Here is an 18,003-nt window from a genome sequence, read left to right as displayed (position 1 = left end):
TCTCAGCAGAACCTCAGCAACTTCCAACGCTTCAGCCGCTGTTAAATTGTGGTTAGCGAAGCTATAGATACTACTATTTAAAGAAAAATTAAGAAGCAAAATCAAGTGCTTATTTCCAATCAACATTAATGTTTCCACTGATACTTCTTACTACTATGCATAAAACAGAAGTGCCTGTACATTAAAAAAGTTTAAACGTAATCTGTAGGATTAATAGATTTTAATATATAAATAGGCACTAGAAAACAAAGCTCTTGGTACCTGATTCTTTACTTGTACAATCACTCTGAAAACAGGAAAGGAAAGCTTTAAGGAATAATTTCCCTGGACATGTTTTCACACTGTCATGTCACAAAAAGATTGTCAGAACTTCAACTTGGAACCCTTACCTTCCAGCACTGTACAATGCTCACTGGATAACAACTTTCACATGTTACTACAATATAATTTAAAAAGCAGTACCCATTCTCTAAAACTCGAAATTAATATAAAATACCACCTAGGCACATTCAACATCTTGCTCACATGCTGGTTTGTCTTTGATAGCATAGGATAGCATGCTCCTTTCTATATGCTTTCAGTTCAGCTACTTAATGTGATTTTGTTTCTTTCAATACTCACAACACTTTTTTAGTGGACTTCTGTAGGGCTCCAGTTTAGAGTCAGTTCTAATGCCCTAAAAATTGACATTTTCATCAATTACTTGGATACCGGACTTGAAGGTATACTAAGTAGATTTGCCAATGATACTAAATTAGGAGGACATGTTGACTCCTTCATGGGCAGAGAGGCCTCGAAGAGAGATCTTGACAAATTGGAGGGCTGGGGAATGACCCAGCATGAAATGTAACAAGTGTTAGATTCTGCAACTGGAACGGGCAGCTCCGACTATAACGTACAAACTCAGGAGGGACAAGAGGCTGAAGAGTAGCCCTATAAAAAGGGATCTACGGGTTCCTGCGACAGTAAGATGAAACTAAGTCAGCAGTGTATGCTGGCAGCCAGAAGGGCCAACTGTACCTTAGGGTGTACCAGGCCCAGCACTGCCAGCCAGGAGAGCAAGGAGACTTAGTTCAGGCAGTGGTTGCACTGACTGCCTTAAACCTTCTCCCAGTGATAAAGTAAGTACCCACACAAGATGTGCAGCCATGACAAGTGTCTGAGTTGCTAGAAGTAGTTAAAAGATCAAGCAGTATTAGAGGTGCAGAAAGAGAGATCTGTTAATAATCATAATCCAATAGCAGCTAACAGTGAAAAGTACTTTAGTCCCTGGTGACAAAGAAAAGCAGTCCTCACATGCACTTCAGTCCTCACTCTCCAGCTTCACTACCAAAACTTGATACAAAGCTTATAGCAATAGACACCCAAGATACCTATGACCAAGATCTGCAAGAAGAAAATGTACTTGTAGCCAACAGTGAATACTGTAAAAAGAAACAAGTGCTTGTAGTGGGTAACTCCCTGTTAAAAGGCACCGAGGCTCCCTCCCCTCTACCAGTCCAACTGAATCTCAAGAGATATGCCTCCTCCCCAGAACCAAGAGCTAGGACAAATTTACAATACAGAAAGATTAACATGGTGGAAAGGTGATAGAGGAGCGCAACAGCAAAGGGACTAGCACAGATGGAATGGTGTTACAAAAGGAAAGGGAAGGTGTTCATCCATCTCTGAAGATCTAGGCTTGCAGTAAAGACTCCACAAGGGACAGATCTCTAACCAGAGATCCTTCCTCAGTGGCAGTCAGCCCTTAAATGGGGTCTAAGAGAGGTGGAGCCAGGCTCTAACCCTTTCTGGTCACACAGATGAATTGCCTTCACCTGTGCTCCCAGGGCTGACCCAGTCCTTTCCCCAGGTGTTCAATCAGTGGTTCAGGCCATGACTCAGACATTGCCAAAAGAAAAGAAAATACGCTTATGACTCATGGAACAGTATTCAGTCTAGTAGTTCATCCACCTTGTATGTTACCAAAAGTGTTGAAATAGGCTTGAAAAATTGACTTATGAGAAACTATGTACATTTTCTAAACCTTCCACGATAAGCAATTTAAACAGAACACAAGATAATACAGCTCAAATTCACTCAGTGTGTTCCAAGAAAATCCCTAGTATATACACCCAGTTTTCAAATGAGCACTCGAGAATATCCTAATTTTAGTCTGCTTGTAAGCAAGTCAAGCTGATGCACACTATGGTTGTGTCATCCCATTCCAAGAACTGCTGTTCACTACAGTGGTTAAACAAACAAACAAGTTACATTCAGAAGTTCTCATGGAACCAAGTCCCTAAAGGTAGCATTTCACATGTGTCTGACTAAAAATGTTGCAATATGGGCTGCTACCTCAACAGACGTGAGATGATTCACGCAGGAGCTTGATCTTAAGACACAACTCACTAGAATAACAGATTTCTTCAGTTCTACTGCTTAAATATATTTATTTTTTAATTACATGCATCTCCCTCAAACTGAAATAGAATCTTTTCAACGCGGGTGCCTCTCACTGCTGAAGTAAATTGTCTATCTGCTCCTATTCTTCAACAAAATACTTTTTACATATACCCTCAACCAACTTCTGATAAAAGAATACAATTATGTCAGTCAATCCCAATACACCAGTAAAATTAGGTTTTATTATTAAAAAGATGAAGGTTTGATACACATTAAACCTGTGCCAGGGTAAAGAGGATGATTCAGATTACAAGTCTTCTCTCTCCAACAATCAGTACTCAAACACTGTTATATATTAAATGGAAAGCACTTGAAAGGCGATGGAAAAATAAGAATCTGGAAATGTTACAAAAACAAAACATGCATCGTTTGCACAATTTTCAAAAACAGGAAAAAAAAGACAGACCCAATTATCCTAATTTGCATTTGTTTGCTGTTTCAGGCCTAAGCATAGAACTAATTTCAGACACTAATGTTTAGGCACTAAAAAATTTCTGTTGAGGATGTACCACAAACTAAACTCATATCAAAACAAAAATGGATAAGTACTTCTACTGACATTGCATGCATTTCCAATTTCGGCTACATTATAACAATCAACACACACCAGCCCACACAAAAGAGAAGAGATAAAAATAAGTGTCAGTTCCCTCCTTCTTAGCAAATGCTGTTCCGTGGTTGTTCTCTAGAATCCCTCTAACCAAATTGCCAATGGAAAAAAAATCAATTTCCAAGAGACAAAAGGTCAACATTTTGACAGTGAAAGAAGCTTTAACACACTACGTTTTGATAAACCTGACTTCCTTCAAATATCTATATTTTGAAGCATAGTGAACATAAAACAGATTCAGTATCATTTTCCCAGGTTTTGTAGGGGTCTCTCTAGTTCTTCTAGTTAAGACCAAAATATGTTTAGGAAAAAAAAAAAGAACAACCTTCAAACAGTAATGAAGTCAGAATTGAATTATCCTTTCACTATATACCTGAAATATCCAGTGTTCATGTCACTGCTAAATAGAAATTATCCTTAAATTCCCACAACCTTGGCAAAAAATAAAGTGAAATAACTTAAGTGTGTGGTGTTTCTCAGACAAGACTGCTAACAACAAGGAACAGTGTTGTCATCTGTAAGACGTTCAGCCAGCACTTGCGGGTCAAAAATAACCCCATCTATTTGGAAAGAATAAATCATGCTATAAAGATGACTTTCCGTAACAATGCCTGTTGATAAAAATCATATCTTCAAAGCAAACAAAAGCTATGCCAGCCCACTCTCTTTTGCCCTCATAAATCTTATATTCTTCTATCATCTAGCAGAATCCTTCATTGGTAAAGACATGCAACAACCTAGAGGAAGAGTTGTAACTGATTATACCAGATTTGGAGAAGACTTAGATCTCGTGATTAAACACATTTGCAAGGTTATTGCACAAATTGGTATGCAAAACGCTCACAACTTCTTTTAGCATACGAGAATATTATTCAAAACATTGCTGAAACAGAAACCCGTGCATTCAAAATAACATTTTTTTTTTCTTTAAGTCATTGAAGACCACAGAAGAAAAACAGATATATTAATTAAAGGAATTACACTTTTTCACCCACGCATAGTTTTTCTCTTAGACTATGAACTCCTAACTGCATACTTGAGAAGGTTAATTAAAAATACTATCTACTCATGGACTTGAGATTAACTCAGGTATGTGTTAAGTAATTTTGTTTGTTTGTCTGTTTTAATTTAAACATGAATTAATCAAGAGAGAAAATCTGGATACAATTTGAATGAAAAGCATCCAAGATGTTATAAGTAAACACTGAAAAAGTGAAGTCCCTCACTAGAAGAAGGAACAAGAGATAGTTGGTTCTCTAGCTGTGAACATCTGAAACTGAAGCTTTCAATTAAATAAAACAGACATCAAAGTTGTGAGACTGAAGCAAATTACCAGGAGTTAAAGAAAGAGTGTAAGCCACAATGCATGAGATATTCAATAACAGTGGCTGACGTTCACCATTATAACCCTTTGTCAGATGTCTCTTCTGCACACAGTGAGGTAAAAGCTAAGGAATCTCATATTTACTTCATAGCATAAGCATATGTGAGCAGTGATGACACTGTAGACAATACACTAAAGATCAGCACATGTGGCACATTCAATACCTTCAAAATGTTATCAGTTGTCAGAGACTAATAGCCCAGAAAAATCATAAGGAAATCATTTGTGGATTACACTAAATTTTGGTGACTGTTTTAAACATGAATTATAGATCAGGTCAAAAAATCTGCTATATTCTTACAAATTCTTTACTGTAATCCCATTAATACTTTTGCATAGTTTTGTACAAGATTACTTGAGAGGCGATGAAGGAAAATCTTTGATAGACTTAGAAATCAGACAGTGAATATGTTTGCTAGCAATGACAACATCATAAGTCTTCAACAATACCTGTCAGAAGTTGTTCTAAACAGGCATACTTTTCTTCATCCCTTGAAAATGACATCAACAGAAGTTACTGCAAGTCATACGGTATGGTGCTATTTTAACTCAAATTTCAGATTTCAGCACACTAATCCTTGGGAATTAAATGCAAAGATAAAAAAAGAATGTTGCTCACTATAAAAGAACTTTTTAATAAGCTTAATTGGCACCATCACTTCTCCTTATTAGAATGGGACAGTTTTCTTCAGCATTACAAAATGAACAGAAAAAGATAGCATCTAACATAGTTCATTCATCTTTTGCCAAATATTTCCAGTACAGAAGCTGAAAATGTAATGATTTTAATTAATCTGTTTATAAGTAATGAGCATTTATTCTTCTCATTGAAACCAGTAAGCCTTACTAAAGCTTTGAATAGAAGGAAGATTCCCATCCTTAAAAACAAGTTTTGCTAACTTTGTAACACTAAGGTATGTACATCTGAAACCACATTGGTCCCTGGGAGTCTGTATTTCTCTAGTGATGGCACATCAAGTCAATACTTATCAAAACTTAAATCTTACTAAATACGATAGCCACAATGAAGAGACTTACTTTGCTTTGAAGTGGTGCTGGGGAAGCACGTTGTGTAAACCAATCACAAAAATGTGCCAATCCCCTATTACAGTTCCTACCTCAAATTGCTGAAAGGGCACAAGTTGTAAAGCACAGAAAATGCAAAACACAACACAACACAGACAGAATGACAAGTGGTTGTTATTACTGAAATGTGTTACAAAATAAGTGGATTTTCAGGAGGCTTTTGAAGAGGATAGTGAAGGATCTTTACGTACGTTAATTGGGAGGCTGTTCCATGTGTAGGAGGCAGCGTGGAAAAAGACACAAAGTTGGGAGTGAGCAAAAGAGACAAAAGGGGAATCAAGAGCGATGCTTGGGAAGTGCTGACAGTAAAGGAAATGAGGACCAAGGTTAAGCCAGAACCAAGATTGCCTTGAGTATGGCTAACTTTATGCAAGGGAGGAAAAAGAATTCCTGCAAAGGCTTAAGAAGCAAGGAAATATGGGCAATTATATAGGAAAGGAGAAATGATTTGTGTAGCATGTCCCATAGGGAAAAAAAAAAGAAAAAAAAGAGCAGTAAGAAGTGGGAGACCAGTTCACATCAAATAACTAGTATAACAAGCATTCAATTTCAAATAATGAAAAAGAACGAAATTCACGGAGATTATGACCAATACTCAGCCAAGTGTAAGGAGTGGTAGGAACATCAGACTGCAGCAATTCTTTAGATAAAGCTGTTAAGTTATACAAAAAAAATCACCATGTTGTGTAAAAAGCAGATGCCCCAAATAAATTTGAATGGAAAAGTTGAGCAAAAGTATGTTTTGAACGTCTCTCAATGTAGCAGTAAAACATGTTTGTTGTGGCTGTTTTTTAAAAATGAGTAAACTCAGCTGATGCACATATAAATTCTGTCCACACAGAGTTTTATCTGCTGCATTCCTATTCATCATCACTGGCACCAGTTGGGAGAAATATACGAATTCACTGCACGCATAAATGTGATGAAGAAAACTTAAAATACAAAGCTGCTACCCTACAAGGGAAATTCAAATACATTTTTAAACATAAAAAGGGACTGAAATCTCATGACTTCAATTGTTCTGAGCCAAAAGTACATTTTTTATACAGTCTACTTTTCTTCCAGATTACACTTTTTTTTGGTCATTTACAAGTACATATGCATTAGCTCTGGTACAAAAAAAATGAAAAAACCCAACCACTGTCACTATCATAGTATCATTACCAATAGCCATTTCCATATTACTGAAGCCTTAAGAAGTAATATTGGAATTCATTTTTCCACTTCCTCGTTTTTATAGTATTTTCAAAGGAATTATAAACATATTGATTACTAGTTAAGTTTGATACCTTTTGGGTTTAAGTCTTAATCCAAGTCCAGACAACTCACTTCTTATTGAAGTCTTTTCACATTTCACCAGAAATTTACTGACGTGCAAGTCTCTATTCCTCTTCCATATAGTCATAGCACATCAGCAGACCCAATCAATAGTGCTTACTTTTTAAAAAAAATTTTTTTTCATTCTGCTCATACTGCCACAAATTCACTGTTCAGAATTAAATGACAGAATGTTAATGCCACTGTATCTCAGTAAAAGGACTCAGTAAATAGTCCCACTCTTTCTTTTTCCTTTTTCTCTGTATTGGTAAAACTGTAGGGAAAATACTAAATAGATTTCCAATCTCTATTTTAAAAGGTCTCAATTTAGGAATACCATCTTTAACCCTAATTAAATCTTAATGGGACATTGTTCTAGCTTCAAAATTAAGTGTGGCATTTTAAAAATTCTACACAGATTTTGCAGGTTTTAAGGGAAAGATCAAAGTGTAATATGAACAGGATGTTGGTTAGACCCTGAATTAGAGGAAGAAACGTATGCATCTCTGTGTTATACGAAGGCACATCACACACACTTCAGCTTGTCCAAGCTCCTATTACACTAGGTCAAACATTCAGGGAAATCTGTACTTACCCACAAGTCATGCTCAGCATAATCAAACAGCAGCCAAACCTTTCTGTCACTGTGAGAAAGGAAAACCTTCTGTAATGCAATCACGTTAGGGTGCTTCAACTCTCGTAAAAGCTGCAAAGAGATAGACAAGCTGGTGTTATTTCCACATTTGTTTAAAAAAAAAAAAAACACACAACCCAACAAAAAAAAGTATTGGTCTTACCACAACTAAAAAAACAAACAACCCTAAGATAAGCCCTAGAGGAGAAATACTGTATAACATCATTGTCAAAGGTAAACATCAGAATTTTAAAATGTCAGATTGAAGCTGGTGCAGCCCATCAAATTCCTCATGTGGACAATACAGTTAATGATTACCACACAGTTATTTTATTTCCTATAATTTTTTTACATTTCATTCCTGTCTCAATTGCCTGAAAGTCTATGGGGTCCTTGTTTTCAGAACATAAGGGTGTTTTGAAAGAAAAGTTAACCAAATAACTGTTATTAATAGGTAACAGATACATTTCAGGTACTCTTCTGTAATCCAGATATAAACCTGGACTTACTGGTTGCCAGAAACAAAAAACAACTGGGTCTCATGACTACTATACCCATAATTAAACAGCACATGAAGGCATGCACCACCGCTGAAGTCACCATTCTGACAGATTAAATCAGTCCTTAGAGGGAACTGGGAAGCAGTAATTCCAAAAATATCATTCCCATGGAATCACTTTTTTTTTTTTTTGAGACACTGCCTTCATAAAAATGATTCATCACTTCTGTTTTATCTGAAAATTGCTTGCATCTGCAGTACTACTATATGAATTGCCAAGCATCAGTTTCTAATGGCTAAACAGTAATTAGTGTAGACTCCAAGGTACATCTGAGACAGACAAATCATCCTCTTTTTTTCCCCCTTCCAAAAAAATCCATTAATCTTAGGGTGAAAAAAATGAAAGTGATTAATTGTAAATCATACTGTCCCTTGGCTATACAGATACTTTTCAAGACAAGAGATCTTCTGAAGAATATTAAGATAGTTTAAATCATTTCAGTTTTCCAGGAAATTAAATAATTTAAATGTTTCTTTCCTAGCATGCAGGAAGTGTTTTCTTCTGTTTCTTTCTTTCCCTAACACAAAGGGTTAGCTAGCTCTGAAAGATGTTCCCACCTAATGAACTCATAAGCAGTCATCGTCAGGTACCACATTTTATCACTTAAACAGTAACATTAACTCTTAAATTATAAACTATCAGAAACCTAAAGATTTTAGTTGTGTCTTCTTGATATATATTTTTAAAAAATACTGCCATACAGCTTTGTTTTTAGCAGTGCTAAAACTATTTTCCAGTATGGATTGCTTCTGACTTCACACTGCTTTAAATAAAGTAAAAAAATCTTTTATAGAAGGAACATTTTTATTACTTTTTTTTTTTTTTTTTTTGAAGACACTGTTAGCAACAACATTGAGATAAAATAATTTTAAATTTTGAAACAGTCATTGAGACGAAGCACTTCCTCAAGAACTTTGCAGGAAGAAATAGCCAAAGAGCACCAAGCTCCATAATGAAAACCAGCATATAATAGAAATGTTAACAGAAATTCTGTGTACAGCATTAGAACAAAAACAATGCCTGAAGCATTCTGCATTAACTTAAAGGCACTACACATAAAGGAGACACGCATGCATACATTCTTCAGTTCTAAGCAAAACTGTGCTCAAGCCAAGCTGAGCAGAGCACTTGCATAGTGGTGGTCACATACCAGATTAATAAGCAAAGCCTGAAACCTTTCCTTTTCATGGAAGCCATGTGAAAGCACTGTCCCTTTTCAAAAAAAGTGGTACATTTCTTATCCACAACAATGACATGCACTCATTTGTAACAAGTAGGCTATTTTTAATGCATTTTTTCTCATCTTCTGATGCACCTTGGATGAAATAACAAGCAACTTTAAATAAAATCTCTCACATGAAAGAATCAAACTCATGCTGGTTTGATCTTAAACACTGATTTCTGCAAAAACCACAAGGAAGAAATCATTATGTTATTGTGATGTTATACATGTTGAGCTTTCACCAGAATTTCTGTATCTGAATAGAGTACTGTAAGGTCAAAGAACAGCAGTCAGAGATGGAAAGAGGTCTGAAATTAACAAACTCTGCTTATCCATGTTACAGTCACTCTATCTGCCTGCTTTTCAAGTCTACTCTACTCTGAAATTAAATTAACATTATTACAGAATTTCTGAGAGGCTACCTAGCAATTTTTCTTAATTATAGTGGAAGCTGGAGAGGTCCCAGTTAAATCATAGAATCACTCAGGTTGGAAAAGATCTTAAAGATCATCAAGTCCAACCACTCATTGACTGGAAGCTAGCAAATGTTGTCCCACATTTCAAAAAGGACAAGAAAGACCACCCCAGTAATCATAAGCCTCTCAGTCCCACCTCAGTGCCTTACAAAATTACAGAGATTATTGTGAGAGTTATTGAAAAGCATCTGAAAGACAAAGCAGGCATTGGTCACAGCCAACTCGGGTTCATGATGGGAAAGGTTTGCTTAATTAATTTAATTTCCCTTTTATGATAAGGTTACTCACCTTAGTTGACCAAAGGATTTTTGGATTGCAACAAAGCTTTCAATACAGCTTCTCACAGTACCCATCTGGACAAAACAGCCAGCACACAGCTGGATGAACACACAATGCAGTGGGTGACGGGTAAAACTCAAGTCATAGCAAACAGGGCTAAACCAGGCTGCCTGTTTCTTCTAGGGTTCATCAGGATTCCATCGGGGGGCAGTTCTCTTCAGTGTTTTTGTCAGTGACTTGGATAGAGGACTTAGCAGTACACTAATTGAATTTGTAAACATCTCTGCATCAACCATTTAACTACACTGTCATAATTTATTTATTTTATTAAACTGCTCCATACGTATATAACACTTCAAAGGAAGCCAGAGTAGCATTTAGCTCTTCAGTTAAACTTAAACTAGAATATAAAGGCCTTAGGTCAGACTTGCCACTTCTGTTTTTTTGACTGCTTCTTCTATGATGGGAAGTGGCTGTCTTTTGTCATTGTGCAGATTGAAAATGAATCCAAATTCAAGCTCTCTGAACGAGAGAAAAGAATACTTCCTTAAATACATTATCAAACAGGAAGTACAGGGCAGAAAGGACAAAAAGGAGACTTTTAAGACTACATTTAGATAAAACTGTAGCCTAGTCGAAAGGCTCACCTCGCAGTTTCACCCTTCCACTATTCACTTGATGAGCTGTCACATGCCAAATATATAACAGTTGTGAAATGGTTGCATGTCAATTCTTCACCACAAACACATTTCACAAATGTGTATTTTAGTTGCACCTAGAATCCCAAGGACAACTTCAGAGCCATGGTAAATCATTCTCCACAGCTCTTCTGAACCACGGATTACTGCCTAAACTTTGAACATATAAGACAAAGGAATGAAATACAATACCATTTTTTCTTAGGGCTTGTGAAGAACAAAATCAGCTGGGAGACTGGGTTAATTCAAAGCTCAAGGCAGAAGGAACTAAAACACTGTTTTTGTATTTGTAAGATTCCAGTCTTCATGACCACACTTTATTACAAAAAAATAATCCAAACAAAAAAATCTGCAACTGCTAGAATTTCTTATCAAGTGAACACAGCACCCTACCTTAATAGTGCTTCAGCTTACTGTTCCTTCTCTACAATTCTATTTCCATTATGCTCAATTTGCAGGAAAACTCCGGTAAGAATCTGTCTCTTAGGTGACGTACAACACACTTCCTTCTTGTTAACAGCATACAGAGCCATTTTCATCATAAAGTCTTTGGGAAAGGCATCAGTTTGAATTGTCAACATCCTGTGCAACTTCAGATTTAGAGAATAAATCCAGATATGCTAGCTGAGGTATTGACAGGAGAAAAAGGGATGTACTGACATAAACTCAATCTTTGCGATACTGCTTTAAAATAATATATACACTTTTTACCTGGGCTTAAACATCTTCATCTCCACACACACACACACAGACTAACTTCCTGAAAAGGGGAAAAGGCGATTAAAGTAGCAAACAATCTATCCCTCAACAAGGGAAGAAAAGCTTGCCCGATTACTGTAGCAAATCAACTGCTAAAAAGAATTAATATTGATGCCCACTAAAATACAAAGGTGTGAGCACCAATGACAAAAGACATCATCATGCTAAAAGGCATAACTACAGCAGAAGGAAAACAAACAACTGCTATCAGATAAATTCACCCTCAAAAACGGCACCTCAAACACAAAAGTTTAGGAATAGCTTCTCAAGAGCAATGAAAACAGCATCTCATTTGCAGTTTGACCATCACAGGAAATTCATTACTTAATGACTCCAGTTCAACCATCTGCCACTAGATTCAGTGATGCAACATCTATGAAGTTCCTAGCGTTTATAGAAACTTTCAGAAAAGGTAATTTGGTGGGATCTTATTGATCACCTCCAGGAGATGGAAGTATTGACAGACAGCTCCTACAGTAATTTGTTTTAGGCTACGAACTGTCTATCAATATACCACACAAGTAACTTTTGTATGACAAGCAGTTAGGAAGTATCTTGCTCTTTTGCATTAAGGAAGTTCTGCTTTCTATAAAAAACTACTTCTCTAAGAAGGACAGAAGAGAGTTTCATTGTTACTACCATAAACAAAATGATTCTGAAGGCGTTTAGCGCTATTAAAAATAGTCAGGCAGTACATTTCTAAAGGAAACAACTTCCACACAAACAGTTTTTCCATCATCAGGTAAAATAATGCTTTCTTTCTACCACCTACAAAATCAGGGTGAACACAGACCCTTTCATCTCACTGTGAAACTAAGAAAAAGGAAAATTAGAGAAAATAGGAAGATAAACACTACTGCCAATATTTACACCAGTAAATCTTGCAGAAAATATGTACTATGTCAGTGAAGGCAAAACTCCATCACCTTCAGAAGCAAATTCTGAGGTCAGATCACCTCATCTAAGAGGTATTCCCATCTTGCAGTTTAATCAGGTATTCCAATCCTAGTTAATCCACTCCGCAACACTCCTGGTAATTTCTTTGATGGAAATATAGTCAGTGATGCACTTAACTGCTTTCAAAGTTAGAACCAAAACCTTCACTGACAGAGATGTGGATCAGAAGTTGTCATAGGAAAGACCAAAATGTAAACCTAATGGCTCACAATGGTAGTTGTACTCTGTAGAAACAGAACTGCTGTCTTGTGTGATGAATATATTTAAAGCCTCTAGGATCAATGAAGTTACTTTAAAATTGAAGCTGGGATTTTCAAAGGAACCTAAAGATCATCATTTTACTCCTACAGAAGCTCTTTAAGAATTCCAACCTATTTAGATGTTATTAATCAAGACTAGATCCTCTCCCCCATGTTATTACTATTATTCTTTTCACACAGACACTCTAATGCCTATTATAATACTGAATTCAAGCTGCAGCTTTTCCCTCAGGGAGACAAATGGGCCTCTCTCAAAATATAAACAGGCAGCTATTAAGTTTATTAAATTTATAAGAACAATTCTTTGTTAACTTTAACTTGTGCTAAAGGTCCCAGAGATATCAGGAAGAAAAAAAGACAGGGACAGAAAAAATTCCACTTACAAAGGTATTGCACAGTTGAAGTCAAAAAAGTGCCTCTACTCAGTCACAGCTTCAAAGTGAACAGGTATGGAGGGCCCAGGTACCAGACCATACAGCCATAAGCTGTTGGATGTAAACATGTGTAAGAAGTCTCACAGAAAGATGTGGGCAGCATATACAGATGGATACACATACAGAGGAAAGTTAAATAGCAGCCTACACACTGCTCCAGAGAGAAGATAGTTTTTTGCAAACTGCTCTGTTTGAATCCCATCTTTGGACAGACATCAGAATACAAAACTGAGGTGGGGAGACGGACTAAAATGCCAAAAATACAGCTGACATTCTTATACTAACTGCTCTGAGCTCTGTCTCAGATTGCAAGGCACATTCTACATGAAAACAGACAAGCTAAAGTATTTTAAACACAAGTTTAAGCAGAGTCTCTTGTTTTATCTAGTTCTCTTATTTTACTCCAAGCAGTCTTCACACTTCACCCCTCCAATTCTGCTTTATGCTTCCTCCAGCCATCTCAATCAAGCAGCTCCTAAACAGCAAGGACTGCGATTTTCCATAAGAGAAAGACAAAGTTAGTTCCAAAAAATAAATATGAGAAAACACTGAACAGAATCTAGCCAGTAACTCATCAAATGTTAGAACAGGAAGAGGACAAAAAAAGCTGTCACATCCTATGACAATGATTAAGAAAGTATTTATAAAATAAATATTTTCATGTCAAGAGCTGAAAAAATAATGGTATTCTGAAACAAAAGCACAGCAAAAGATTTCCAAAATATCATTCTTACCTAATAAAAATTAATAGAAACTAGGGTGACAGCATTTTAAATTCCTGAGGTTCCCAGCAAAAGCAAGTTAGCCTTAGCATGTTTCTTTAAGAACTTATAAAGAAACACAAGTATAACAATTCTTTCCACAGACTTTCAAAAAAAGAAGACTACTGTAAAATTATTCCTCAAACAAGGAAAAAGTTAATTTTTAATACAACTATATAAGGAAATGCTGATGTCAAGATCATATGATACCAATTTGGCTCCAGTGCCCACACCCTCACACTCAGGGTGGTGACGCACTGGCACAGGTTGCCCAAGGAGGCTGTGGATGCCCCATCCCTGGAGGCATTCAAGGCCAGGCTGGATGTGGCTCTGGGCAGCCTGGTCTGGTGGTTGGCGAACCTGCACATAGCAGGGAGGTTGAAACTAGATGATCATTGTGGTCCTTTTCAACCCAGGCCATTCTATGATTCTATGAATAGAGAAATTTAAGCTGTCTCTCTCTCTCTCTCTCTCTCCCCACAGAAGATCTTTTCCTTATTTCATCCACAACAAAATAAAAGAGCATTCATCCACTTGGATAATACCAACAAGTAAGTTGAAAATATCTATAGGAAGTAAACTGCTGAGAAGTCATCGATTTTCATATTGATTTTTTTTCTCTGAACTTACACTGCAGTTGACTAGAAAAAAAATTTGTTCTGTTACTGAAAAGATAAAAAAAACTTTCCCACATGAACAAAGATACTTAACCACAAAGCTACCTAAGAACACTCTTTATAATGAAGGGGGGGGGGGCTGGGTTGAAATCACAAAAATACTGCTAACATTTTTAAATTCAGAAGTGTTGTCACACTGTTTCACAAACCTAAACATTTGGTCTGACTTTTCAAACTGCAGTTGATCTACACGTACCCTGCTTGTTCTAATGTTTCTGCACTTTCCTGATCTCCTGGCCAACCCTGCTCTTCCACTGTATCTCACAAAAATAAACAGCGCCAGCAACTGATGTTTTCCAACACACCTGCAGAAGATAAACACAATCAGACATGAAATCTGATCAGTCCTCAATTTTTTAAAGGCTTTCCTCTCAAAAGTACCTACACAAGAAACATTGCATGAATCAGAGTAAGAAGAATAGCACTTCTGCTTTTGTAATTTTATAGAAGAGAAAGAACACATGTCCAAATCTACACATGACAAATCATTACTTTGTCACATTTTCATACTCTTCTAATTTTATACTTCTCAATGCAGGCTTGCAGAAACAGTAACAGAATTACTAAAACAGCTATATATTAGCACTTATTAATGAAACAAATTAGAGACACATTCATCCACTGAACAAGTCAAGATTTTTCAAAAAAACTTTTCTATAAATGATAAGCTTTCCTTCACAAAAGAGGGAGCATTCTAGTTCCTAGGCCAAGGAAGGCATGCAGTCAGTTTGAAAAGCTTGTAAGTAACAAGCTGATTGTTTACAAAATACTTTTCCTTTATTTTGAAAGTTTACTTGGCTTTTTTTTTTTTTTTGTCCACTACTAGACTTTTTCCTTCATGTTTTTATTATTAAATCAAATTTTCGTTTTTGTGATACTATTTTATTTTCCACAGTCTATATATATGTTATAAATTACACAACATAAACTAATATCGTAGAATCACAAAATCCTTACAGCTGGAGGGGACCCTAGATGGAAAGGCCATCTAGTCCAACTCCCCTGCAGTGAACAGGGATATGCACAGCTAGATCAAGTTGCCCAGAACCTGATCCAGCCTGGCCTTGAATGCCTCCAGGGCTTCCACCACTTCTCTGGGCAACCTGTTCCACTGCCTCACCATCCATACTATAAAAGACTTTTTCTTTATAACCAACCCAAATATATCCTTTTTAAGTTTGAAACCATCTCCCCTCATCCTATTACCACAGACCCTGCTAAAGAGTCTTGTCCCCTTCTTTCTTAGATCCTCTCTTCAGATTTTGAAAGGCTGCAATGAGGTCTGCCTGGAAGCTTCTCCTCTCCAGGCTAAACAGCCCCAGCTCTCTCAGCCTGTCCCATAGGAGAGGTATTCCATCCCTTGGATCATTTTTGTGGCCCCCCTCTGGATGTGCTCCAACAGGTTTACGTCTCTCCTGTACTGTGGACTCCACCTCTGGATGCAGTACTCCAGGTGAGCCCTCACCAGCACCATGGAGTAGAGAGGCAGCATCACCCTTCCTGACCTGCTGGCCACACTTCTTTTCATGTGGTCCAGGATACAGTTGGCTTTCTGGGCTCGCTGGCTCATATCCAGCTTGCCATCCACCAGTTTATATCCAGTGTGCCATCCACCAACAAGTTATACAAGTTATACAAGTTATTTGACAGTTCCCATGAAAATGCAGTATAGATTATGAAGAAACTTCTGCTCAACATCTTAGATCCTGTTAGTAATAATGGCACAAACTCCCAACTTGGTAAATATATCTGCTGAGCTCAGAGAAGTGAAGCTTTGTGCCTCTTCAATGTTTCCAACGCTGAAGTCCACTATCACAGACATGAAAATTCCTTGGCTTTGTTTCAGGCCAGACCCAGAGCTTATCAAGCACAACACTGCTGAACGGCTCAACATCCCTCTCATCCTTATAAGCAAATTCTCTGCCTAAAACACCTGTAAAATTAAATCTGCAAGAGGTTCTCAGACTAGATAAAACAGATTATGCTCAGTAGCAAAATGGCTGGGAGACTACCAGCATCTCCTCTTAATCTGAGGACTCCCATGAAGGGGAAACCTCTGTTTCACTGCACTGCTAAACGAAAGGGACAGAGTAGCTGAAAGGATAGAGCTCAAGTGCATAAGACCTCATGACAATATTCCCCATTAAGTATCATGGAAATATTAGATTTTTCAGGAAGGAATATTATAATCTTGTATGTTGCAGTTTTCAAGAACAGTACTACACAACAAAAATGCTATGTGTTTTTGTACATCAAGGTTAAAAAAAATTCTTACATTCTTACATACTGAGAGCAAAAAAAGGAAAAGGAAAAATATATAGAGAAAAATTGATGGCTATTCTTCATATGTACTCATTCTACCTATTTCAGACTGGTAGGCAGGAGCTTTGATGTACCGTTTATATTTCAAGTCATCTTTAAGTCACAGTTAAGAATTCAAAACATTAAGCACATTAAACCCATATTCCCTATGTGAATTAAATGAATCCCAATAATGGCATCCATTAAAGTTTGATGTACTTCATTCATCTGATGTATGTAAATGCTTTACCTCTCATTAAACAAGCTAATAGACAAGCCTACAGCTGCAAGTATCAATTCAGTTTAATACCACACTCAAAGAAAGAAACTTGACTGCAGACTTGAGAGAAAGTGAATATTTTTTGGTTCTTGACTTCATTAATTTGGGTCTGTTTAAAACCACAAAAAAATCTGCACCATTTTACAGTCAGGTTTCTCATATCTCTTTCAGGATAACACTTAAGAATGTCACTCTGTCAAAGCTTTTATTAAGAATTATAAAAGTAATTAGTCTGTTGGCAATTATTTACAACAAACTCAGCATTTTGCTTTGGAAGCACAAGGCTAGAACATTCTTAGTGTTGATTAAGACCATTAAATTTGTTATGTCTTTGCTCATAGCTTTTCACTTTTTACCCAAATCTTCAGCAAGCTTTTAAACACACATTAGGCAAATCTAATGTGTGAAGCAAGCTAAAACAAGATGTTCACTGGCTGTCTCTCAAGTCATTAAACGCCTACCACAAGATTCCTCTCATACTCTCACGATCAGCCTGCAACTGGGGGAAAAAAAAGTCAGTTTGTAATCTAATGTCTATTTCCTCGTTCTTCAATTAAATATGAAAAGTTATTCGATGAGGCAATGAATACAGCAGAACCAGCATTTCCCCCAGTAAGGACTGATACAAGAGGGCTCAAAAGATTGGTAAATATAATTCACAGAATTGATTGAGTAGAGATGAAAGCATAAACAACACTTAAATACGTTCATATGGCAAGCCCTTAAGAACAACAGCAGTTTTCTAAGAGAGAATGAAAGAATGCTAGGTAATAAAAATGGAGGAACTAGTAACTGGCTAATATTTACCACCATGAGAGCTTGTGGTGTTCTGCATTTCATCTTCCACTGAGCGTAACCTCTCT

At 36.8% G+C, this 18,003-nt stretch overlaps 1 protein-coding gene across 2 annotated transcripts in view; it reads right to left on the bottom strand.

Annotated features, from left to right (window-relative positions):
• The window catches only part of CDK19 (cyclin dependent kinase 19), a 117,317-nt gene that overhangs the window by 66,630 nt on the left and 32,684 nt on the right, over window positions 1-18,003 (bottom strand). For both annotated transcript variants that reach the window (XM_031611115.2, XM_090135888.1), the window contains exon 3: window positions 7,438-7,548. In XM_031611115.2, coding sequence (XP_031466975.1) covers window positions 7,438-7,548 — 111 coding nt within the window. The remainder of the gene's footprint in view (window positions 1-7,437; window positions 7,549-18,003) is intronic.

Source organism: Phasianus colchicus, chromosome 2 (assembly GCF_987193195.1).
Source record: "Phasianus colchicus chromosome 2, bPhaCol1.hap1.1, whole genome shotgun sequence".
NCBI classification, from domain to species: Eukaryota; Metazoa; Chordata; class Aves; order Galliformes; family Phasianidae; genus Phasianus; species Phasianus colchicus.
The sequence above is the reverse complement of the archived record's forward strand: the minus strand, read 5'-3'. Positions and strand labels throughout refer to the sequence as shown.